The 27,368-nt window shown below is 41.0% G+C and overlaps 1 protein-coding gene across 3 annotated transcripts in view; it reads left to right on the top strand.

Moving 5' to 3' along the window:
* The window catches only part of LOC136447287 (corticotropin-releasing factor receptor 2-like), a 78,452-nt gene that overhangs the window by 34,514 nt on the left and 16,570 nt on the right, over positions 1-27,368 (top strand). For all 3 annotated transcript variants that reach the window (XM_066446021.1, XM_066446019.1, XM_066446020.1), the window contains one exon: positions 22,934-23,115. In XM_066446021.1, coding sequence (XP_066302118.1) covers positions 23,068-23,115 — 48 coding nt within the window. In that variant the 5' untranslated portion in view covers positions 22,934-23,067. The remainder of the gene's footprint in view (positions 1-22,933; positions 23,116-27,368) is intronic.

The following is a 27,368-nucleotide window of genomic DNA, read 5'->3' as shown; positions in this document are numbered from 1 at the left end:
ACGGTGATGAGTGTACTTTACTCGGCCACCGTTTGGCGCCAGTGGATGCCAAGATATCTGTGGTTAATTTCTACCCCTTTACACACACTGATGCAAAAACTGTAATAGCGTGGATTCCCGGCCTATACAAGGTCTTATGCTCATTGCGGCCACGTTTGGCTTTAATGAACTTCCATTGGAAGATAAAACGACCCACACCAAAGAGTCAGGAGGGTTTTTCAGTAAAACTTTAAACATCGCAGGACTAGTAATGGGAGAAGTTTACAGAAACGTCATTGATTTTAAAGGAAATCCAAGCAATATCAGGGCCCGAAAATCGGATGTTGAAAGTCAATGTATTTAGTCATTTCTATACATGATAAGTTCGAACAACACTATCACAATGTACGGCACGATTTTGCGCGGTTTTAAAATGCTCAAAGTATGAAGTTATTACGCAAATGTGCTTAATAGTGTTAGTAAATGTCACTACCATAAAGTTTTAAGCATTTTTTTATTTCCATTCTTTGGGCACTAATATTGCTTTGGTTTCCTTTAACATACCCCAATTCTTATATATCCCGATAAAAGCATATTCCGACTAAATTATCTGCTGCAAACCTTATTGTCAAAAAGCAGATTACAGGAACCTCAAAAAGAACATACAATTTAGATCACCCCAGTTCTTACATAAAGGCATATCTCCTTTATGTAAGAAACCTGCTACGAACCGTATGGTCAAAAAGCTCACGAACTCAAAACTAGGTCTCCAAATTTGTCCTCAATCACATAGGGGCTATTTTCATTTTTATACCTACTTATTTACACCCTGTAAATGATGGAATAGATTGGTCGCGGTAAGTTCAATTGATGGTGAATGATAGATTTGAAGCAATTTGTCCTGATGTCGTTATTTTCTCATCTTTTTATATTCGATCGTTGATTGTTAATTACAATGTATTAGCCATGTATATGTATGGTAGACTCTAACAGTCTCCACGGGTCGCTGGGAAAGTAGTAGAAATTGGCCAAATAGAGTCAACTGTATGAAGGGAGTCGGCTATGGAGATAGGGTCAAATATTGCAACCCTGGCGGATGGGAATGTTATCCTCCATAGCCAAAGTCCCCCGGCAAATGTTCTCTCTATAGCCGACGCGGTTAGTCTGGTAGAGACTATATGTATGGTATCAAAGAGCATTAAAGGGGGTAAATTTAGAGCAAAGTTGACAGCATTGGTTGAACCAACCTCCTTGGTTGAACTGTATATGAGGGCTTCGTATCATGCTAAGATATAGGTATCAAAAGGTAAAAGTAAAAGTCCCGACGCCTTTTTAAAGGCACCAGGAAAAGTGGGTTGCTAATATAATGTGTCTTTGGTCACGGTATTGGAAGATAGAGCCCGCTTCTCTCCTTCCACCGCATTTGACCTCCCCGGAGTGAGGAAAGTCGTATAAAATGCCTTTCCCAAAGACACAGCGTCTAGTCAGGAATGCTAGGAATCGAACCCAGGACCTCTCGACCATCAGTCTGAGAGCTAACGACCCCACATAGATACCCACATCAAACCCGGGGCACATTTCAACCAGTTCTGTTTCTATCTTTCTTGATTAAAAACGCAAACAAAATGTAAAATATAAGGCCTAAAAAAAACGTGTGTGAAGCGCAGCAGATGATGGAAAACAGCGCGGCGATATTTTTCAGACGGTGCTTGCACGCATCGCCCACGGCGTCTCCTAGGCAACCATTGATTATTTCTACTATCATAACTGGCAAAACACAGATGGTGTCACGCAGAGCAGGTGGCGCCTGGGCTTTAGTGGCGGGTCGGAGTCCCGCTACCGGCTAGGGTGAAGCTTTCCTCGGCATATCTACCGCGGTTACAACGAGGAGGTTTTATCAAAACCTCCTTGGTTACAGCAAGGAAGAGGAACGCGACTTTTGCCACCTGAATGGTGAGTTTTCTAGCGGTACTAGTAAACCACCTCATTTAGAAAGACACCGGCCCCATACTTAAACTTGGTAAGCACAAGCTCCTGTGTACTTGAACGGAACTGGTTAAGTTGACCGCACCCGTTTTGGAAGGTCGGAGATTCAAACCCAGACCGGGTCATACCAAACATTGAAAAAATGGTACTTACATGTACTGCTTAGCATTTAGCACTTATGAGAAAGAGTATGGGAGTTATTCACAAACAACTACCATGCAGAGGGCTAGCCCGCCACTGTAGTGGCCTGGGTGGTTCAATGGCTATAGAAACGAAGATGGGCACTGTCCCTATACACTTAAAGGTAAAATCTAACTAAACTTACATCGTGGCATACACTATAACTGTTGCCAGTAAGCGTAATGGTTTCTTAACCCAACCCAAGCCTGCATGGATCTTCACAAATACGTTATAAAGCCGGCTTGAGTAGCGTGAAAATTGGAGTTTGTCACACCAACCGCTTGGCTGCGATTTTGGGCGGGAGTTTAGCCTCATACACCTTGAACTTGAAATAGTTTTCTAACTTCTGCGCACTTTTATTGCCGTTGAAAGGTCATTACCAAAGCCACGGTCCACTCGGAGTTGTTTACGAGATTTGGTACATTCGTCTTAACTTTCAGAACGCGCTGGAAACAACATTAGCGTTTCCTGCAGACCACCTTAATGTGCGGTGATAACAGTATACACACCCAATATTCGGCACCACTGGCTGTATGTTTCACAATAACAGCGGGGAGGCTTTAGACCGGCTGGGGCGTTCCATGAATGTCCGTATCGATTCGTACACTCGTGAAATCATCTGGATTATGGCGAGGTTAGCGGAAGGAAAATGTCGCTCCAAATGATCACAGTCTCTAGGTGCTGAGCTTAAGATAGTTTACTAACATTAGCCCAGTTTTATTGCAGTTTGGGGGTCATCACGCGAGCAATGATCAACTTAAGGGGTTGTTTTATGAGACTTATTTTAGCACTCGCAGCAAACTAAAATTACCCCAACGGTATAAATGTTTAAGCGCACCCAAGTTTATGTATGGTGATAACATTGGGTATGTCCAATATTCAGCTATATATTTCTAACAGTGGTGAAGAGTTTAAGACTCTGTGAATATCCCCATCGATTTGTGTCTATGTGTGATGTTGGTGGATTAGCTATAGGTCGGGGTGGGCTTGGGGATGGTCGCAGTAAACGATCTCAGAAGACTAAAAACGTCAATAAATTGAAACTAGGACATGTTAAAGTGATTCTTTATGCGGGGTGACCAGCTGTCGACACGTAAAATCTTCTATTGATAGCTCGCTTTAACGGTCGTCTTCCCCTTACGATTGGTCGTAAAAGTGATCTAATTAAATGTGTATCTATAGGTATGGTTAAGATAATGGGTAAGCAATTCAATTATGCAAAATAGGCTTCTAATTTGTAGAGATGCACAGACTGTTTTAACGATTAGGAAAGAATTGATCTACAGAAGAAAGTCACAAAAGTACATTCTATTTTCGCCATGTTTACATTTGAAAATATACTCCACTCCTCACAGAGAATCACAGAAATGTGTTTTGTTCGTCTTTCCCTGCTTCTAAAAAAAATAAGAAAATCAGTAACTAGACTAGTCACATATCCAAAATTGTCATGACGTTTATTCACTTATCCCTTACTCGTAATTAGCCTCCAGGTAAGATTTTGCAACAAACTTATCATTAGAAACGTTACTAACGGTCAGATAATGTTATCAACGTCAACGAATGGATCATGCTTTTGGCCGGTCGGCCGTTGTCGGACATGTACATATGAACCTCACTGGAGAACACTGGTAACAGTTACGTTGAAAGTATATACATGTATAGATATTCTGTGTGGCCGGACTACGGGTGAAATATAAGCACACTACCACTCTATGTGTAGCACGTCGGCAGAACGTAATGCTTATACAGCAATAAGCCTGCCATTCAAAAATATCATAACTGTCGAATCTCTTTTATTCTCGATCTTTTGTCAACATTGCATCAGAGTAACAGCCGTTGCATAAGATATGTCTTTGGACACAACTAAATGAACCTATATGCGATATATTAACCTTAAATACGCGAACACAACCTTAAACGCTTCTGACAACGTGCTTGTGTACGCCCTCTAAGTTGTTCAGATAACCGGTCCCCAGCCATTCCTCTAGAAAGTGCCCAATAGGCTATAGGATCGAAAAGCATGTCTTTGCAATATGTTATAAACCTACCCTCCTCGTTGTTGAACGTATGAAAAACAATCCAACACGATAATATCTAGTGCTACAACTTTAGAACCAGAAGTCGTCAAAAACAACGTTATCTAACTTTGGCTTTCAAAAACATGTATTTTTATGAGATAGTCGGCTTATAGGATACGCAAAGGAAGATTGCATATTGATTTATGGAAGAATCGGGTACACAGCCCTGAACCAAGTCATTCCTCCCTGAAAATGTAAGCTTTGAAGATGTTTCAAGGTGTACATTGAAAGACGTAGTAGTGCACATGCATGCATTTCCTTTTTCAGTAATTCCAAAGAGAACCCCGCGCTCTATCGAAGCACAGATAGCACAAAGCGAGTCTTCAATGCCATTATTTCACATAAACGTAATCCTGACAGATTTCTTTGAGACTGAGTCACTTGACAGGTATCAAGCGGTCGGCTTAACGTCGCGAATCAGCTACGGATTGCTTGATTGTCGAGAGCCCTAGGCACGTTCCGTAGATGAATCTTAAGGTGAAGAGACGCCGTATGGGCTTACGGCAACGTCCGTCATTTTTATCTTTCTATTCCGTCAGTTTGGCACCGACTCGATGAATAACAGACAAGAACCATCGAAGAATGATGAAGGCAGGTGAAGATAACAAGAAAAGATGGATGGATGGTTGGTGTTGATTGTGAAAAGGGCTTCGTTAAAACGTATTGGTCACAAGGGAAGGACACGATGTGTTGTTGTTTTTTCGATGCGAGGGCAGGCGAGATATATTGAAGATGTGGAATTGGAGGAGAGTACAATATTAATATTCATATCAGACAAAGTCAAATAACAATCTACGATGTAAATGATGATGAAATGTAAGAGCATGGGAAGTGAAAGATGTTTGAAGGAACTGGAAATGCTGAACTAATTTCTCTTTCGACGTGGAATAGTCTTATTCAGGTCGAGCTGGCAATTTAGATGCTTGAAAGAATGAGGTTGTGTGAATGACGGATGAACGAAGCGTTACACGTCTTGTAATTATGCAGATTAAACCTGATTGGCTACCCAATCTGACTAGGTTAAATTGGATGTTTCTCGGCACATGGTGTGATGAGATACTGAAGGTCAGGCTAGGAAAACATCGGAAAATTAGTCATATAGGTTTGATGGCGGAAAAGTTATGTCTGTGTAGATACGGTCACTGACTCCAGGAATTGGTGTTGATTTGTCATGACAGACTGTTGTTGTCATATCTGTTTATAGATCATCATTTTCATTCATCTATAGAGACACACGGGTGACTATCACATTTTCAAGATGTCAACCCAGAACCAACCCGTAAAGTTTGAACCATCATATCACGATGGATGCCTACTCTTACCTACAAGTGTGGAGGGTTCTTTTAAGAATATGCTCGAGGTGTGGGTCTCTTCATACACGGGACCTCCGCCTTGTCCCATTCAAGGCCTTAAGGAGACGTCCTTAACTGGAGCTAGGTACTTATTTTCACCTAAGTCGAGTGGGGAAATAGGTGTAAACTGCCTTTCCCGAGGCACAGCATTTGGGCCTGCCAGGGATCCGAACTCAGAACCTTCAGATTCTAACCGCAAGCAATGCCACTTTGCCACCTGATAAAGATACAACAGCAGCAATTCCTCTCACGTAGTTGTCTCAGAAGTGAAAAAAATCACAGACTGTAACATACCCGTGTTGTATGATTTCAACAAGAATAGTGCATTGGTAGCCGCCATAGCAGGCATCTTTGGGGCTTATTCTGCGCTGTTTTTCTGGCTGCATAACAGTTTTCAGCTTGTATACCAGCTGGACGATTGTCAGAACGCCGGTACGAATAAGAAAACTGTTGATTTACAGAAAGCAGCACACATTTATAATGGAAAAAGGACAACCTAAGAAGCCTGCTACGGAGGTTTAACCTGGCATCCTCCGTAGTAACTGCTGGCTCAATATTTTCGCTTGCTAACAACGGAAGAGATTGAAATAGCGGCTACTACGGAGGATGGTACCAAGGCTTATGGAGGCTATACATAGGATGGAATTACTCGTAACCGATTACGATCGTTACTATCCTTGGAATCTATAACGAACAACGTTACTAATTCTCGCAGCTGTTGGATGTATCGAAAATGGCAACAATCGTTTCAAATGGCAAATAAAGTTTTCCGATCCACACGACTTCCACTTATAGTGCTTTCCGTTGATGTACAACATGCAGTTTGAATGTCTTTCAAACTAACTATAGTTTGTTCAGAGGGTTGTTATCTCAAACACATACTGTGCCATCAGTTTATAAATACTTTTAGACAATGAACGATAAATGAGTAATATAGAATGATAATACCTATATAGTGTTTCATCTATAGAAATCATCTTTATCTATTAAAGAAATATCGGCCTATTCAAGATTCAGATTCATGCTCAACACCCGACATAAAAAAGAGTCGACAACTGAGATATTCTAGTCTCTACCAGACTAACTATGCCGGTTATAGGGTGAATATTTGCCAGGAGAGTTTGGCCACCGGAGAGTTTCATTTCCAGGCGAGAGAGAATTGTTAACCTTACCGTGGACTGACTCTACTGGTCAATTATTCAATTATTATTTTTTTGCCGAATTTCACGATCCCATACCCCCATAGGAAGGCTAGGTGGAGGCTAGGGATATTCCATCACCGCGAAAAGTCCATTTTTCACTTCACCAAGTGTTGAAAGAGATGAGACGATAAAAAGTTCTATCACAGACCGCGGGACACACGTCTAATTGCACAGTAATCCCTCCAGGACTTGTTGATGAATCACTAACATATCCAGCACTCTCTCTCGGGACATATACGACCTATATCTTTAGAATGTGGGCCAATAGTGTAGGGCGATTAGTCGTGCGGTGTGCGGATATTGATGCGTGCCGGACTGAGAATGCTTTTACGATAGGACGACCTCATTAAGGTCTGCCACCAGGAATGAATACTTAACATGCCCTCTTTACCTCCGTGAGAAATGGAGGTATAGGTTTTACTCTGTGTGTTTGCGTGTGTGTGTTCGTGTGTGCGTGCGTGTCCAGTGGAATATCTTAAGAACCTCTGGATGGATTGCGATGATAGTTGGTACGTGAGTAGGTGTTGTAAACCCGACGGTCAAGGTCGATTTTGGGGCCTCCTAGTGACTGACCTTGGTACTGCAGCAGGACCTCCGGTTTTTGTATCTTTGGTTGTGATCTAGAAGAAAAGATAGGACAGTTCCTAACTATATCTTTGGAATGTGGGCAATTTCTGTGGAAGATTGGACGTGCGTTGTAACGATATTGATGCGTGCGACTGAGAATACTTTGACCTGATTAAGGTCCGCAATCAGGAATAAACCTTACCCTGTACCCTGATTGATAACGTCCTGCCATTACAATGTGCGGAACTAGACATTCTCTCCACATTACGGTAAATTGTTGAAAGCAAAATTGGTGTCTGAGGAAGACAAAGTCGGAGAGGCGCACTGCGGAATGTGACGATGCGCAAATTGGGTATTTTTCACACAGTCAGAGAGCGTGAGCAATTTGAGATTCGCTATCTTCATCCAACAACTCGTTTCTCTTCTTGAACTAGAAAAAGAACGATTACCAAAGAGAGTATATCTATCAGCCTGCCAAGTTAGAACAGTGCAGAACTAATCATCTGAATGATAGAACACAAAAGCCTTGAGTTTTCTCGCAAGTAGTTTGTTACTGTGTTCTTGTGTTGACTTGAAGCATACGTATACGTCGATGAAGGTTAGACATCCAGGTAATAAGAGACGCAAGGTAAGAGTTACTCAAGCAACTAGATATATTTTAGGAAACCTGAAATGTCTGACCGTTTCCTAAAATCTATCCAGTTGCTTGAGTAACTGTTACATTGAGTATACCACAGGTACTCTGTATTGGTGACTATGCCCAAGGAGGTTTAATCTCCTTGCTATGCCACAATGTAGCATTGGCGAAATCTTTTTCAAGTTACAACCACGATTTTTGACGTTCAAAACATACTCTTGTAGTCTAACGAAAATTGTCATTTCTTTTATAACTTTGTAGAGTGCAAATAGATAAACATTGTAAGGGTTAGAAGATTTCAAAACCTCCCCCTATACCTTATTGATGGTACCGCCCAAGCCATAAACAGGATGCTACAGTACCCATAACTGGCCTACACGTCATCCCAGATCCCAGCCAAACACATAGACAGGTAGGTCCATTTAGAACTGTCCGTTCAACGTTATGCTTTCTCACTCACGTAAACTGTCTTTAACATAAATGTTGCCAATGAACGAATCGGATGTCGTAGATTTTGTATAGACTCCATTTTGAGCTGTATTTGGTCCGTTTTCTGTTAAACAATGCATTTTGTGACTCAGGAGATTTTTTCATGGAGATATTGTTTTGAGCGTGTCTGTGTGCGTGTTTGCGTGCGTGTTTGTGTGTGTGTCCGGATGCCTGTAGTCAGCATGACTCAAGAACGTCTGGATGGATTGCAAAGATATTTGGTCATGATGTGGGTAGGTGTTGGGAGGACAAAAGGTGGGTAGGTGCTGGGAGGACAAAGGTCCACGGTACCTCCACTACAGACGACATCGAGTACTACTGTACCGTGTTCTTGAACAAATATAGGTACCTTACATGTTGTCGTCTGGACTTATTGATTTAGATCAGTGACACATGATTATGGAGGCTTTTGCAATTACATTTTGATGATGATAATTGGTTTGGATAGGTATGCTGATTCTGTGCATGGTTGACCGAGGGCTTAGAAAAAAATCAATTTTCTTTATTTTTGATTGCGCAACACACGCCGTGTACTAAGCTGTGAGTGAGATACAAAACAGCTAGCCTCCACTAGACCTTCCTACGGGCTTATGGATCGTAAAAGTCGGCATAAAAGGCAAAATGGGCCAGTGGAGTCAGTCCACGGTAAGGTCAATATTTCGCCCGCGGAGCTTGCAAATGAAACCCTCTGGTGGCCAAACTTCACTGGTAGATATTCTCTCTATAGCTGGCGTAGGTAGAGACTGCAAAACAGCGACCATCCAACGATTCCAACCTATCCGGAATAGAGATATCTGTCACGGTAGTCTACCAGTGACTGCAGTTTGGCAGACTCGCCAATTCTGACGGCAGAAATCGTGATCAGAGTTTGCAGATGTTCAAAGATAACCCCTAAAGAGACAATCAGGACTTTTCAACTTCGATTCTTCTCATTTAGATCAATAGATTGTCTTGGAACTTAGGCCCAATTTATACACAGTTTTCCCCCCACATCTCCTAAATCAGCCGACATCTGGGCAGAGATATATAAATGGGAGAGCACGCTAACACAACCGGAGTCTCTGTGGCGTCACTCCGATCGGGATCTATATCGATAGAATCTCTACTTTTGTCAGATCACGATCTCTATACTCTTATATATATATATATAAAGAAGAACTTTATTGCACGACAATTGTACACGGTACAATGTATGGCAAAAACTATTAAACATAGTACAAAATAGAGATATAGAATAAAACGTTACATCCTAATTACTAATACAATAAGAGCTAGCATAAGTCTCTGATATATTGTTACAATCAAGTGGGGATAATCATGAACTTCGGTATTTCATCAAATGACAAAGCAGTCTTACATATTTACCTATTTTTGCATTGTGGGGGTTATTGCATATAAAGGTATATTCAGATCTGTCTGCAGCAACGAGATTCTTAAAATCTGTTGTACTTGATTTGAGAAATGTGAATAACTTACTAGTATTACGTAAAACATCAAGTACATGTAAGCACGTAAGTATGTAAAGCATCATATCTAGAGCATTCCATGACAAAGCGAAATTCATTTTCAAATATGTATACGAAGGCAGGGATCAGCCATAACTACAAGAGATGGAAGCAACGGCTACATATTTTTGTCTTTTCCCGTGGTGTATTTGTAGCACCACATTCGCCGCTCAATATTCGACTCGTACGGTCTGTAAAATGTCATGAAACACTTACACGTTCACACTTTTCAGTCAACGTTAATTGATTCGACACTTTGGCCTAAGAGAAACAAATGTTGTGTTTCCGGTTGCGGGGAGTTTTTTTTAAAATATTTCGGCCGAAAAGATCCAACAAATACAGTTTAAAAATGCAAAAATTGATACATAAGGACCCGGGTATTTTGAACATGAAATGATGTTATAATTATAAGGCTATATATGTTCCTAGCACAAGTATATTAATACACTGATCAGAGACATACAATGTTTACTACACATTCCTACATCAACTGTTCTAAGTCTTACTCAATTACCAGAGTGTGAAACACAGGAAGTTTGTAAGAAAATGTGTAAGACTAATTTGTCCCTTGCCAGCGGTCGACCCAAAAAGGCTAGAGTCGGCAGGATTTTGTTGGGTTCGGTTGGTTGGTTGGTTGGTTGGTTGGTTGGTTGGTTGGATGGTTAACCGGGATTTTATCCAAGGCCTAGCGTTTATGTCCAACGTAACCACAGCATAGATGAACAGGTGGTCACTGTGTTTGTCAAAAACACGTCTGGGGTTTGTGGAACGACGGCGGAACGCTGACATAATGGCGGGGTAAAATGAGTCGGAATCTTATTTCTGAACTTTCGTTAAGAAGGAATATGTTTTCAGGCGAGTCTGCCTACCTGTCTATTTTCGAGTAGCATAACTCCAGAAGTCGTGGATGGATCTTAATGATATGTGGTGTGATATTAGGAATTTGCAATATAGAGAAATGATTAGATTTTGGCCCCCTGGCGGCTTTTTAGTGCACTTCAGCACAACATCCGGCTTTGATATTTCGTGTTCTGGAGATGCTATGGTACACGATTTTGATTTTTCAGATAGTTCTTTTGCACTGGAAGAACGTAACGTAAGCTTGGGCCCGCTAGCAGCTTCCTTTGGAACAGCACGGGCGTTTTAGGTGCAGATTTTGAAAGCCAACAAGGGATGGAGGAATTTTTTGTCGTTTATAGTGCACATTTTGTGGAAATGTTGATTATTTTCCTACTCTTTCCTCTGAAATCAGTTCGTTTCTAAGGGCTAAAATGTCAGAACTCTGTACCAACGGTAGCGGCTAGTTTAGCCGGAGCAGAATTTTCCAGTGCAAAGAATTAAACAAGACGCCGTATCCGTCGCAGTAGGTGTGAGCCAGTAGTGAGATTCTTTCAATGGTTTCGTTATGAACATAAAACTGTTGTTTTGCCACTAGCAGTGTCATATATGGGTCTGTACATGCAGTGGCATCCAGGTGATAATTGGCGATATCACTTTGGCTCCGATCGTGTTTCAGTTGTCCTGGATGACTTCCGAACAACAACAAGTGCGCGGTGACGTCATCGAGCGTTAAATATCGAGGTTAAGTTACGTACTCTGGCCCAGTTTAACGTAAACGTCGCACAGATGCATTCAATCAAATTAGATTTCCATATGAAATGTTGACAAGGGTTCTCCGAGAAGTTTCAAGGACGCTTGAAAAAGTTATCACAAGTTTCAAGTGTGTGGTGTAGCAACCTCTCGAAGCAAGCTAAATTTAGGATGTTCTTTCTGAGCACTTTCGCCGCCACTTTGCGGCGTAGCAATCTCTTCAGGAAAGCTAAATTTAAGATATTCTTTCTGAGCACTTTCGTCGCTACTTTACTCCCTTTTCACATCATTCTTCCCAGCTTGTCTTGATCCATCACAAGTGGTTCTTAGAGTGTTGCCGAATTCCTCTTTTCTCAATTCGTTACCTTGAGTGATACTTCGCACTGGTGCCCAACTCACGAATAGCATTGTAATTAGTAGCAAACAAGTATCCAAAATGATATATACCACAGTGCAATTGATATTATAACAGCAGACATATGATGAACAGAAATCAAATTTCAAACCTTTTTGTGGTAGGTTTACCTAATCATGCTCCTATACGTCAAAATCTTCTACGTATCGTAGTCAATATAGACATATCTCTTTGCAAATCAGATATTGCTGATCTCACATCAGTTACACTATACTACATGCTGTCAAATCGTACGGAAATACAACATGCTAGTGCTGTCCATATGCTTGTGCGTACACGCCCTGTGTCAGATCAAGCCTTTTCATCTTATGGCGTGGTGTCATTGCGAAGGGTACGCCACTAGCAATCGCTAAATCTAATTTTCGTCTAAAAGATGGTTTTAACCAAACGGTAGGAAATATAAGAAGCTGCCAATATGCTTGTATGTACATGCCCTGTGTCAAACGAAGCCTTTTCATCTTACGACGTGGTGTCATTGCGAGGGGTACGCCACTAGCAATCGCTAAATCTAATTTTCGTGTAAAGATGTTATTTAACAGCCTAGTATACCCCAAGGTTAATAATGGAATGCCCTGCAACTCGAGGGCAGCGACCCTTCATGCTTGTAAACGACAGGCACGTTTTCTTGGAGGTAATGATGTTCAAAATCCATTTGAAAAGTTGCGAAAGCAATATGCCAAAAGCACGTTGTGAACATAGAAATCTTTCCTGGTCACACGATACTGTAGATTTTAGAATATATGCGGTAGTTTTATGTTCGCGGTATTTGCGGTAACTCTCTCCACCATTGTCGTCATTCTTGTGTCAGTAATGCATTCTGTGTGCACACCACGTTTTAAACACAATGACAATGATCTTTAATTAATGACTTTATTGCATATTTATGTCCAACATGGGCTAAATGCACTGAGATAGGTAACTGAAGTAAAAGAGTAAAAAAAGTCACGCTATATTCCATCTAGAGAGTCTCTTCTCTCTTCACATGTGTGGACAAATTCAATTACATCGTAGTTTTCAGATGACATAATATACGTGAACATTTCGTCCTTTGTCAAACGTGCATATTTCTGGTCTAGTTGAAGAGCACTTAATATGATAAGCGCATACCTGTGTATAGTGAACAATATGAAACAAAGTGTACTTTATTTTCTACATGTCACAAAATGCGTATTTTGTCATTTGGGAGAGCCAGGTTATACATGTATCTAACGAAAAACTCCTGTTACCCCCTACCGTGAAATCAACTCCTCACCAACTTAAATGGATGTACAGTGCATTCGGAGACGACAAGAAGAAGCATGCCCACAGCGTAACAACATGATGACATTTACTCCCCACACCTGCTTGGTGAGTTTTCCCTCAGCACGAGGGACACATTAGGCATGATACGGAAAGGTCGCGTCCGCACCGAGAGGACTGAATCTGCCCTCGCGGACGAATTCAAATGTCGGGCTGGTTTTACAGCAGCGAACAAAAGTCCATACAACGTGGGGTGTGCAAATCCGTAATTGCTTTAGTCAGATCTATGCACATTTTCAAATGGGAATTATCATTTTCCCGTTTCGTATTTTGCTACGTTTTCAAACAGTACTAGCAGCCCCCCCCAACAAATATCTTCCAATGAAGTAACTTCAAAAAGGGATTTATGGTGTTGGAGAATTATCCTGTTTCAAAGTTTCCGACAAAAACACCTCTGCATTTCCACGAAACCCGCTAGGAGGCCCAAACCAATATCATTTTTTCCCACACTCATAAGCCACCTGCCACCCCAAAGTTGTGACCATGGCATGTTCAGAAAATGAGATACCTAAGCACAATACCATAGAAAGCCGCTAGGAGGCCCATAATCGAAGATGTGCTTCGTTTTGTCGATGCATATCAACACACTGAAATCCAAAACAAACCATCAACAACTACTCGAATCATGCTGTCAAACCACAAGCCCATTCAACCACAAACAAAAATGCTACAGAAAAAATTTCATTTTTGGTATTGTGAAAGTGGTTTACCCAATCTGAAGGGTAATATGTTATGCCCCGTTCCACTAGGCGGCGATCGCGCTGCGCTCTCGCAGCGACCCAACTTGAATTTGTGGAACCCTTGACTTCATAATTGGAATATCATGCAAAATGTTCATGTATGACTGAAAAGAAAACACACTAAGCATAAAAAGAGTCGTTTTTTATCTATGAAATTTGTTGAGCGCGATCGTAGCGAGGTCACCGCCCTAGTGCAAAGTCGTGACCAACTACTACCACTCTCCTTGGTTCCCAAGATGGCCCGAACGTGAACCGTCTGACTCTGCTACATTTAACAGCCATGTCTGCAGATTGCAAGCAATATAACTAAAAGGCCACAATCCATCACCTTCGATAAAGACCTATGTTATGTAATCTTTCCTCAGTTAACTCGACACCTTGAAAATCGTGAAAAACGAGACTACTTTAAACCGTCTAGACTGTCTTTTCCTGATTGCTAATACAGGCATGGCCAACCTTTGGCGTTGCGTAAGGATAGTTTTGGAAAACACTTTTCAATCCCCGAATATTTCTATGCTCTTGACAAATAGTGTAATTATAACGTTAGTGTAACGCTGAGCGCCTGAATTCTGCTTCGTTTACGTTTAACTGGAGAGATATATAACCTAAGTTATGCCAGCGTTGTCCAAAGCTTTAGATTGTTCTTGCTTTATTGTTTCTGAAAATTAGGTAGAAAAGAAACCATGTACTCGGAATTTGTTTGTTTGTTTGTTTGTTTGTGTGTGTGCATGTGGACTTTTAAAAGCGGCCAAGATGAGCGAGTAAGTGAGTGACTGAGTATGTGTATGTATGTGTGTGTGTGTGTGTGTGTGTGTGTGTGTGTATGTTTGTGTGTGTGTGTGTGCTTATGTTTGTGTGTGTGTGTGTGTGTGTGTGTGTGTGTGTGTGTGTGTGTGTGTGTGTGTGTGTGTGTGTGTGTGTGTGTGCGTGCGTGTTGGTTAGGATTGCCATAATGCAATACACATGGGACACAGGCAGAATTTGGGAAACACACATGTACGAAATACAATTGTTTTCTTCATTCCATGGTTTTCTTGGTTTGCCGTATCCATTGGGTCACACTGGCTAACGCTGTAAATATGGTCAGCATAGCACGGACATGAAATAAACCTCGCCAGGTTCGTGTGTGGTACAGTAATACTGATCTACCGCTGTCTCAACACGATGACGTCACAGGTTCAGAGATCACGTCGTTACTTCGGCTCCCGTTAGAGTTGGATTACCGTCCACAGTATGTTTCGACATGGAACGTAATTTTGGCGATCTCATGTGTCAAGGCGTCATTACTCAGTCGCCATTCTTCTTTTAACTGTTGTCGTCGACCACAGTGTTTTACCAGAAGGTCAACTTGAACTTGAGCAACGTCAGGTTAGTTCTCTCTTCGGAGATCATGAGATGTATCCAAGCTGGTATAGCTTTTATATAAGAAAATATGGAACTAGTCATATTTTGATAGTTATCATCGAGTACGCTTTTCAGCTTTGAGGCATGTTTTGGAAGCATTTGTAAATTTCAGGCTTGGTGGTTACGATGGCCGTTATTTAACGGATTTAACGGAACTACTGTTCAAATCTTAATGTTCTGTGGTTAGAATCGAATGATCTCCGCCATGCATATTTCATTTTGATTGAGGAGCGACTGGCCCCAAGGGTGGGAGATAAAAGTTGACATTGACCTTTGGGAGATATTTTAAGACTAACAAGGGGGATGTTTTGAGTCCAGACACGCCTTAATGTCACGCAAAGCCAACGCGAAAAGACAAGATCATGTTTTAACAGCATTCCTGCCTAATTCAAAACAAATTCGTCTATGAAGTTCAGAACTATACCTAGATTGTATCATATACTATTAGTTATACCGAAGAACTTAATTGCACAACAATTGTACACGGTACAAAGTATGGCAACAATTCTTAAACATAATGCAAAATAGAGGTATGTAGAATAAAACTTAACATCCTAATTACTAATACAATACAATAAGGGCTAGCATACGTTTTTGATATGGTGTTATAATCGAGTGGGGCTAGCTAATCATTAGTTTCGGTATCGTTTATATTGTATAGCTGGCATATAAGCTTATAATAAACAGACTGACAGGAAAACTCTGATAGCACCAAAAATGTAATATGTTGAGTACAGGTCAAAGAAGTAACATTATGTGGGGAAGTCGGGAGCGTTTCTGAAATTCACAAATGTTTTTGCTAATCATGTTCTACTAATCGATCGTACAGATTATGATTATCATTTTCTGTGACTTGGGATGATTGGAAATTCACAACATCATTTGAGTCGATAAAAGGTCAGAAGTTGGGCACACGTCGAATTGGAGTCCCGCAGGGAAACATGCCACGATTACCACGTCTTTTGCATCTGAGACAAAACAACGGGGATGTCCGGGTACATGCTTCCATTGCTTATTGGAAAAGGGGGCCCCGCCGGGTATTTCACGGGCTGTTTTGGCACTTCCGGGCGTGACCCCAACGTTGCCCCGTGGGACACCCTGTGGCTGCCGGGCTATTTTTGGCCCGGCCGGGACCTCGAATCATTTTAACTCGGCCTTAAATTCAACGCAGGACCCGGTAGCAAATGGACGCTGTGAATTAATCGTGCGAGCACTTCAATTGTCAAGGTCCTGTTAGCCACCACCTTGAGTCCTTCTTGCAGAGGAATCTACGAGCTATCACGAAATTCAAATGTTACACGGTTTCGGCGACTTTGGTCTCCACGCAGCAAAATCTGTTGCAATCAACACCGAGGGACTGTGTTATCCTCAAAAAGCTTTTGAAAGTTTTGTCATTTGAACATGAAAGTGTAACATACACCATACGTTTACAGAGTGAGATTATGGTATCCTCAAAAAGCACTTGGAAAGATTTTTTTTATTTCAACATGAAGGTCTAACATAAACCATAGTTTGCCCAAGGCCATATTGAAAGTTCATAGCAGAAAACATCCTGAGTCCTTTGATAAGCTTTGAAGTCTGCGGTTGTTCCGGTCGTTTGATAAAGCTACCTCAGGTGTTGCTTTAATCCAAAAGAAAAGGGTTTTTTGTTTAAATTTAGGTCTCAGTAACTATCCTGTCATCTACTTCTATGATACCAGCTAATCACGTTACGAGCTGTGCGGATCAAAGTGAAGAGTGAACAAACAGGCCAAGCGTTGGTAGTGTGATTGTATTTTGTGATGGCTGCTCACTGTACATGAAGGCAATGGTCTGTAAGAAAACAAGAAATGCTTTTAAATGCCAGGGGCCAAGATGTTAAAAGCTGGTTGGGTGGCGTGAGTATGATGATGATATATGTGACCCAAATATTAAACTGGTCCTCTTTGCGACTTGAACTGGACGAATGCTAATAAGACTGGACTTAGATGTACACGTACACTGATTATAACATTTGTTGAGTCAAAGTGGATGTCGATGTTTTTGAGGCATTCAATGTGAGACTACAGCGGCGGAAAATGCATTTTGAGACTTTATCTTTGATCGTTTATAAGATTTAAAAAGTTTCAAAAAGATTGTATACGCCGTTTCTGTTTCGTATGTTTTGTTATGTGTTCTGTGATGCGTTGTGTGTCCGATGTGCACTATGTCATTGCAATTATGATAAAGTCACAATTAAATCAAAATCCCCAACAATGAAGGGATGAAAATTTAGAATATTACATACATACCAGTCGTGACATTTTCCGTCTGCCTTATCCGACCTATTCACGACTCAAATATGATATTTCATCCCGTAATCAATAAAAGACATATTTCCGTTGCGATTTCCTGTTATTCCTAATCGCACCGTAACGCAAATTCCAATTTCTCAAACCACTTCTCAGCCAAACCTACTGACCTGAAATGATTGCTATTGAAGCAAGCATCGTCTCGTCGGTGGTGTCCTAAAGGTCTTTTTAACGGATGGATGTTTCGGTATTATTCAAAAGAAATCTTCCAAATGATATGTCTCACAGGTGGTGCGCTGCCATCAAAAGAAAAATAAATAGGTTTGGCATCCAAAAAGGCCGCTATTCACTTTGACCTATCAGAAGGAAAGCTTCTTAACAACCAGTTTCTTAAGCCATAGTTGAACCTTTTCAAAAGATAAGAAGATTTGTAGTTCTTTGTAGTGTGTGATAAGCTTTTGAAGTTCACGGTTGTTCCTGTCCTTTGATGAAGTTAAATCGCTCATCCATGCCTCCGCATCCTAAGGCGTTGCTCTTGTCCAAAGAGTACCTTATGACTGTATGCTTAAGACACCCCTTCATATCTATGACGTCAGCTTGACAGAGGTTCATACACAGCAAATCTCTTCATGCTGTTTAAGACGCTGTTATGCCAAACCATGTGGATAACCCTTTCCCTCACGAACATTCAAAAACCATTTCAAAGATGCCTGGACTCAAACGATAAGTTTACTGAATACTGTTAATTGGACATGCTCAAATGGAAATGTGAATTCTTAACAGCAAGAATGTAAAAACTCAAAAGATGACTTCAGGAAATGCGTTCAGCTGAAGAATACGTGGACATCAACTCCACACCATTTCCAAACCAACTGTCCCTGACGTTAACCGTTTTCAAAATTCAATTCAGTCAATCAAAGTAAACAGTATTCACCCTTGCAGACTCGTCTTTCTGCATTCGCTGTGGTAAAGGGATGGCTTTGTGACATGATATTTAGAAATAAGGAGGTAATGCACCAGTGTATTGGCAAGACAACATATTTCGACTACTCCTACAATAGCTATTTTCTCGGTCAGGCCAAGGTCAGCCAAAGATGTCCCAAGGACCATGGTGTACATAACTTCCACCAAGAACAGAGCTTTTGGTGATTATTCAAAAAATTATTCAACAGTATATTTTCCCTCAAAGGTATCTTATATTTTGGTTACTGCCTGTAAGTTTCCTTTTACAGTGACTACTTGCCAGATAAAGGTGGATTATGTTACCTTGTCAACAATCATTTCATATATATATATATTTTTAAAATTCATTGCTTCATACATAAATCTGATTACATGTAGATCTGTCCGGTCGCCGTTATTGATAACATCGGATTTACATATTCTTTCTAAACCGTTTGATTATAGCTTTATCTTTTCTCGTTCGTTGTTGCCCTCGCGGAATCATATCTCATTTTCTTATGAACATCCCTAATCATACCGAATGTATCATCTTCATCTACAATACCGCAGGCAATATGTCAAGTTTGTTCGTAAACATGTTCAAAGATGCTGAAAGCTGTTTGAAGCTGTTTCAATCAAAACATCTTGTGAATCTCTTAAAAATAAACAACGTGATAAAATGATACCCTTGGGCCCAGGACAACAGCAACTGAAGTTGCGGCGAAAATCTGATGATCAAAGGACATGTTCGTCACAGCAGTCACTCTTCAAACACGTCTTGGTAATCATAGTCCCAGAGACTGTGTGTTAAACGGGGCCTTTTAGCGTAGGTTGTTTTGAACATAAAAGACCTTGGAATACGGTTGTCATCTTGAAATTTCAATACAATTTCATGCACCCGCACCCGGGTCGCCATATGGGAAGTGGCACCTCTTTCTTACGAGGAGGGAAAGCTAACCTCTACCAAAATGCTGGTACCACCATAATGCCCGGGCCATAATATATACAATACAAGTAGTTGAACGTCTCGCATAGAACGGATATTACACAGACATAAAAGAGTTGAAAAAACTACATAGCAAATACCGTCTGTTAAGTATGCATCATTGGTGAAACAGAATGGACATAAAATCGTCTCAAATGCACAGAAAAATGGAATCCGTAAAAAAGAGAGAGTAAAAACTAAGAAAACTGGTATTCAAACATGTGTGGACAGATCCTCGCAAAGAACACTTAAGACTGTCCGTAACGCATCCCTCAACGTTAATGTACGGTCTAAGGTGGGAAGGTTGCCACTAGACTCAATGTGTGGCCATCCATGGCTTTACAGTGAACAAGCTGGCACCAAAGATATACTGTCGCCCGGGGGTATGGCAACCGGTGTATCCTGAGAATTGCAACCTTGGTCCACTCTTTTCCGTTCTGCGTAATCCTTTTGGACAAAGTCACACAATCGTATCATTCGTCTTTTTTTGTGTAACACCAAACGACAGATTGCCGTCGCTGTCTTATGAGACGGTGGACTCACCAGTGTACTAAACACCTGCTGTAGTGGACAACGTGCTTGTACAACTGTGTGGCTTAAGCTTTAAGGGCTATAAAATCGGACATAAGAAACCATCCTTTTCACCTCAAGTGTGTGAAGAATCTTAACTTAAACTATCAGATGCCTCTGCTACACCAAACAAACTTATCCTTTCTTGCAAAAGAGGTACCGTAAAAACCTAAGCTAAAAGAACTCCATTCACTTCAAAGATATAGAATTTGTCCCTACAAGCTGCAGCTTGTAATGAACTATTTAAATCGTGTCATTAACGGGGCGACCAAAATAGCCAAAATAGGAATAATCATAACGAAGTAATTAGATTGTGGCACCAACCGCCCTTCTAATGAACATCAACTAGTCCTCTATTATCAGTGATTTGACAAACATTACAGTCCATCATTTGTGACAAGCCTTTTAATCTTTTGAAATTAGTTCTATAGGTCGTGTCGAGGTCACGCCCAATAGTTAGCTCTTATAAGGGAGTCCCAGGATAACATAATGCAATTGTCACCATTTAACAAGACCCAAAGGACACTTCAAGGTGTGGTTCCAAAGACACTGCAAGGTTACGGGTTACACGAAAAGAACTGTAGCAGCGAGTCAGAAACAGCATGACTGTGTCCAGCTCAACTGCTCACTAAGAGTGAGGACGAATGACCCGGTAGGAGAAGCATGCGTTATGAAGGCTGCTCGGGAAATTCTCTACCCCATTTAGACCGGCATGGTTTTGATCCAGTAACACCAGGAAAGATCCGTGCTCTTTTCGTGGTGGGTTCTGTAACGTGCTCGAGGTGTGGCTCTCCTCAAACATGGGACTTCTATCAAACGTCCTATCCGAGGGATGCCCTAACCGAAGCTAGATCCTCATTTTCACCTGGGTGAAGTGAGGAAGTCAAGTTAAGTGCCTTTATTAAGGACACAGCATCGTGGCATGTCAGGGGACTCGAACTCAGGAGCTCAAGGTTCTGGGACGGACAGACAGCCTAACCATTATACCACACGACGCCACGCTAGATGATTGAATCACAACATGATTATTTAACTATTTAATAAAACTACGTTGCCAACGGTCTGGACGTGATAGATGACCAGCTATATTATAAACTTACAAACACCCAGTGAAAGACGTTGTGTATTCATCTCATACGTGGCAACTTGAGTTTCCATTGCTTGGCAAAACTCCAATGTCCTCAACGAGGTCTTTATTTCGGTTTTGCTATTCTTCAGGTGTTCTTGACTACCATCAGTTCAGATCGATTTTTCGATTTTTAACCGTTCGTGACTTCTACCAATCATGTCTCTCTTGATTTATCATTACCTTGACTTGTTCCATACGTGAAGGTCAGTCGTTATGATTTATTCATGTCCCATAGATAGATAGAATGAACTTTGTAGACCGTCAAGAGCACAATTTATTGGCACATCGCACGCACCGCTAAGTAGAAGAAGTGGATTATTGCCAAGTTTGAAGCAACATAATAGGCCTGAAAGTCGTTTTTTTTAGCTTAAAATGTTTTGAAAATCGCAACTTTCCTGATACAATGTCAAGAATGCTTGGTAGATATTGATGTTATGGAATACGCTTATTCGGATTCGGTAAACAGGAAAGACTGGGAAGATGTATTTGTGGATATGCAGCAGAGAACGTTACGGACCGTGACCTCTGGTAGCCTTGAAGGTGTACTTAATCGCAGATTTATAACTAAGATATTAAACATTTCCTGCCAACTGACATTTAGTAGATTTGTCTGCAGGAGATAATCATTGCGGAAAGCTGCACTACGTCGTCTTAGCCTCGAGGCCAAAAAGGCAATGTTGATTTGATTATATGGATGACATCCTCGGGGAACCTCAAAACTGATGCGAGCGTGCGAATAAAAAAAGGTTGGCCAAAAAAAGTTGTCTTCATTATGAAATCTACGTGGTCAGAAAGGATGAACAAAACTTAACACACAACAAGTATGGTATACCGAAATATACATTCTTCATTTTTGTTCTTTCAAAACTTCTTTGCCTTTGGAATTGATTTTGGCTATCTACGACATTAATATCCGTGTTCCGAAATATTTGTTGCAATTTGTATGTATTTTCTCCTTTTGCAGCTGGCTGCTTTTTACGATTTCCAGTATGGCCGAAGACGTTTTTTGTGTGGAAATGGACGAAAATTGATGCGAGCGCGGATGTCATCCATATATTAAAATCAACGAGCCTAAACTGCCCGGCGGGGCTTTGGCTTGGAAATGTGACTGTGGCATGACTGTCAAAGCCGTCTCCCCGCCCTAGATCGGATACACTCCCTACGGGCTCCCCTCGGAAACTAAGACGTAAATCTAGCTGCAAACGAGTACATCCCACCACTTTATTGGTACACCGACTGTCTAATCATTTTCTCGTTGCTTGAAGTTACCACGATCAAAGCCTGCTTTGTCGGGACAGAGAAGTAAACCGTGTTGACAATGTCTTATTTCTCACTTTCAGCCCAATCTATTTTGAAAAATTCTCAAATTGATGCTGCAAGACAATGCCAAGAAATAAATCAGGAATATCAAAGTGCCGTGGACAGACATGTTCAAGAATTAAGATGTGATGTGAATATCAATATATAGGGATATTCAATATCTGTGTCTACCTTCTGAACGTTAAAATGGAATAGGCCAGACGTCATCCTCAGTAAGTATCCATTCGCGATGTATCTAGCTGATCAAAGTTGTATTATAATGACCTACGTGCTCAACCTCCCTCCCTTTGATAGGTAGCGCCCTGAAGAGGAGAGGCGGCAACGGTAGCCAGCCACCCGCTCTGTCTTCCCGGGAGACCCGGCATCGGACAACGCCATCCCAAGAAAGAACATCGCAGGCAAAACCATTAAGAGACAAGTTGGTCAACATGTCTCTGCGCTGGTACATTGCTGGATCCCTGTGCTGCATCCTGCAGGTGAAGCACACACATGAAATAGATGTACATGTTGGTGCCTCATTGTAACTGTATGATGTTTCAGATTTAATCTATCGGCAATCGTATTCACGCAAATCTAGAAGTTGTGAACTTAAAAGTACTGTGTATCACTTGCATGAAAAAAAGTCTTTATTTTGTTGAATATCATTCTACCATGGTAATGTGGCGTTGTTGTTTTGGTACTTAAGTCCAAGAGCACGATTAAAGATTTTCACCGGAGCATTTTAGAAATTCGTTTCAAAATGGACTGAACGAGAAGCAGCTCTATAATCTTCTTAGAGTGGCTACTTTGATGTATATGAACGACAGTTTTACTTTATTTTACGGAAGAAGGTGTCGGTAAAATACATGTTGTTGTGGGGGTTATAAAAGTATATGCCAATGTCGCCCGGTGTCGTTAAGCGTTGTTAGTGTCCCTTGTGAATCTTTTACGATCTTCACCTCTTCGTTAACGCTCGTTATGAACGTGGGCTGCGGCAAAATCGCCGCATCGCTGTACGTCAAAGCACGTCTAGCTTACAGTCACAGCTGTCGTGTCTGATGCTCTTCTTTACAAGTGTTACCATCGGCTGGGCTACTGGCCGGTCGTTGTAATCAAACTACGGTCTTCAGCTCAGCTGTGATGAAGACAAACTGTCTGGCCACTGGGTTTGCGAACCGTTGAAAGCCCATTTCCACTGGATGGAGACCGCTGAGCGACCGTAATGAGATGTGTGTAACATATTACATTATACCCCCATTCCACTAAGACGGCGCTCTCGCCACGCGCTCTCTGGGACCTACAATTTAACAGTGCGATCAACGAATCCCACAGATAAAAACGATTTTTTTACGCTCTGCGTGATTTGTTGGCTTTTCAGACATACTTTTACATCTTGCATGATATTCCAATTATGAAATCAAGGATAAGACAAATCCGATTTGGGATTTTAGCGAGAGCGCAGCTCGATCGCCGTCTAGTGGGATGGGGACCTAAGGTACCGTAGTATAAATTCACGTCGCTATTTCGTGAAGATGACAAATTAAATTTGTGCCCATGTCACAGCAATTATCACTAGCGCTATATTCAATATATATTTTATTCCCCATAGATTTATTTTTATGTTCATTTTATCCCAGAGGTAATCTAATTTGTCGCTCTTTCATATATCTGCTACTATCTATTTCGACATTCAATCATGTTGATATTATGTGGCCTACCTGCGTTATTATTACATCTAAGTGAGAATAAATGAACTTTGCAGAATGATATCTCTATCGCCCAAGGATACCCGTTGATATTAACAATATATTAGGTAACAGTATCATACGTTATTGAAAATCCTAATAGATGAGGGTCAGTTAAAAGAAAGTCACAAAGAAAAAATACCATCGGAATCGGCAACATTTGCTAAAGGACAGAAGCGAAATGAAGAGCTCTCTAAAACGATCTGAATAAAAAACACTGTAACTTAATAATCGGAATACTCTGATATAATTAACAGGCTACAAACAAGAGGAATCTAAAAATAATTGAGTAATCAAGCACAGAAAGCGTTCACGTAACGGTGTACAAATCGCATTCACCCGGGCCAATTTTAACCACCAATTCAATTTTCAAGCAATCGCCAGCTCTAGCCCTGTGTTCAATTCTAATTTTAAAGTGGTTGAGAAGTTTGAAATATTCGCTTATGAGCAAAGTGTAAATACTAGTATCCCATTTTTTACATTTGAAAATACCATTTTAATTCAGACTCTATCATTTAGAGTCTGCGAACGTGGTATCTCTAACAAAGATTTCAAAGATACTCGGGTAGCAGAATAGAATTTTCTCACAGAATAACATGTTTCGTTAAACCCGGCGAATCACTAAAATCTGTGCCTTTGACAAGATCTGTTTTGTGCACGTTCAGTTGAACAAATGCCTTTCTTAGAGTATAGCAGAGTAAGAGAAATTCACATAATAGTTTGAACCTTACATGGATTATGTTTATTTATTTATTGGATTATGTTATAGAAAGCATAGGTATCATATGCTCCGTGCAGATTGATATGAAAGTGTGACTAAATATGAATCTTACTCTTAGCTTTGTATGGCTGTTCTGCTGCAGAATCCGGTGTTCATATTCTTTCAAATGTCAAACTTTTCATGTCGTGCTGGGGCTGTAAAAGCTGATTGCACCATTAATACAGATGAGGCTTGTGAGACAAATGGTTTGACTGGGACATGACTCGTGTTGTTCAGTGATCTACGTCCGTAATTACGGCGTACATGGAAAAAGGCAGTTAGAACATAGCCTGTACAGTACAGATAGGACAGTAGAGTCAGTCGTAACTTCTGGAGATCAAGGTTTGGGCGCCGTACCAAAATTTTTGGGCGCCGTACCAAGACATTTCTCTGAACTGTATCGACTGTTCGTCTACAGATCGTAGTATACGTAATCTTGTTATTTCAGCCGTGGAATTATTCCATTCTCCGGTGGTTAGAAACGATCTCGTGTGCTATCGTTTCACGGCGACCCCCTGTCCACTGCGCACGACCGCGTTTCACAACTTAACAATCCAATCAACATCTCTAATACTTTCTGGCATTGGGCCAAAACTTTCCACACGGTTTTTTTAAACTTCCCATTCGTTTCTCTCAGAATGTATGACTAATTCCGAGGACAGTGACATATATGTTTACCACATGTACCCGGATACTGACCGGGTCGTCGGTGAAACCATTTCTCCATCTGGACCGGTGCACCATTCAGATAAAGGTTCAGAGCGTCGTATTCCAACCTGGAGGTTAATAAGCTTGTGAAAGGATGACATATTCACGGAGTAACGTTAGACGTCGTTATGATGAATAGAACACATTAGAAAGTCGAAATCGCTCCACGCCAGAAGGCCTAATGGGAAACGTTGACGTATGTTCGAAATCGAGAGGAAGATGGTTCAATTTCGCGGGACGCAAATCTTCGTGAGTCGTAAAAAAAACTTGCCGTCAGTGCAGTGACCGTTTGGCTTTCCGATCAATCAGGTTGTAGCTCCGATATACCTCGCTCATGTCCCGTTTCTGACCCAAGCAAAAGGGTCTTTCCAAAGACTGGCGTTGGTTTAAACCGACGGTATTCAACGTTAGACGTTTGAAAACAAAATTTCAAACTCGTTTTACTCATTGGGGGTAAGTACAGTTCAGAGAAAGAATTCACAAAGATTTGCATATCCAGTGTAAGTGTTATAGTTTAGTATGTAGATTCTATCTCTACTGGTTTGTCAAAGAATTTCGAGGAAACATCGGTTTTATCTATTTGCTAACATTAGAGAGTATGTGCTACTATACATGTAGCTATAGTCTACTCACTGTGCTACATTCTTCCTGGGTCAGCGTTCCTGGTAATCGAGGTCATATCTCATTCAGAATCCCTGGAGTCTCAACGGCATTTACCAGGCAGTGTGAATGATTTGCCAAGGGATTTACCAAATAAGAGAAGCCCCATTTGGCTTTCACGAAAAATAGTAAGGTAACGGTGCAAGTACGTTTTCTGTCGGCTAACTCCGCGGACAGATTATTCGCTCTGTTGAACCAATTTAGCCCATTTTAACCCCCCAAGTAGACTGGTGAAGGAAAGTCACGGAGTTCAAGTCTAAAGGTTAATCAAGTTTAGAATCATGGGCTGTTGGTACGCATGGTTCGTCCTTTTCCCTTTTAAAATTCCACACTGAGTCAATTGCAAAACGACGAGGCAAAATTGGAAAGCAAATTTCGCGTTCGAATCAATAGCTGTAGTGCATATCAATATTCACATCAAATATATAACAAGGCCGGGATATGTAAGTCTCGTAATTTTGAAACTTTCATATTTGTTATTAGAAACACTTCCAAAATGTATAAAGAAGATATTCTGGTTTGAAATCAAACCCACAAAACAACCGCAATTGAACATAGCTTTCATTGCTTAACAAAGCTGCGGCGCGCTTGCATTCACAGTGCGGACGATGATCACTTACGTACGTTGAGAATTGCTTTTGATGCAGTCTTCAAATAGGATAGATGAATATCAATTACGCTCTGTCTCTCTTCTTAAACACTCCCTCTGGACTCTTTTCTTTGAGTGTACAACGCTTCAGAAAGAGGGGTTACTGACATTCTAAACTGAATTATGACAACCAATATATATCTGATAGGTTTTCCGAATTGTATTTTTTTAATGAAAAGTTGGCCGTCCGCATTAATTTCATGTGCGGCTTACTTCAAAGTTTAATAT

Source organism: Branchiostoma lanceolatum, chromosome 13 (assembly GCF_035083965.1).
Source record: "Branchiostoma lanceolatum isolate klBraLanc5 chromosome 13, klBraLanc5.hap2, whole genome shotgun sequence".
In the NCBI taxonomy this organism is placed as follows: Eukaryota; Metazoa; Chordata; class Leptocardii; order Amphioxiformes; family Branchiostomatidae; genus Branchiostoma; species Branchiostoma lanceolatum.
Note: the sequence above shows the minus strand (reverse complement) of the source record. Positions and strands in the feature narration are given on the sequence as shown.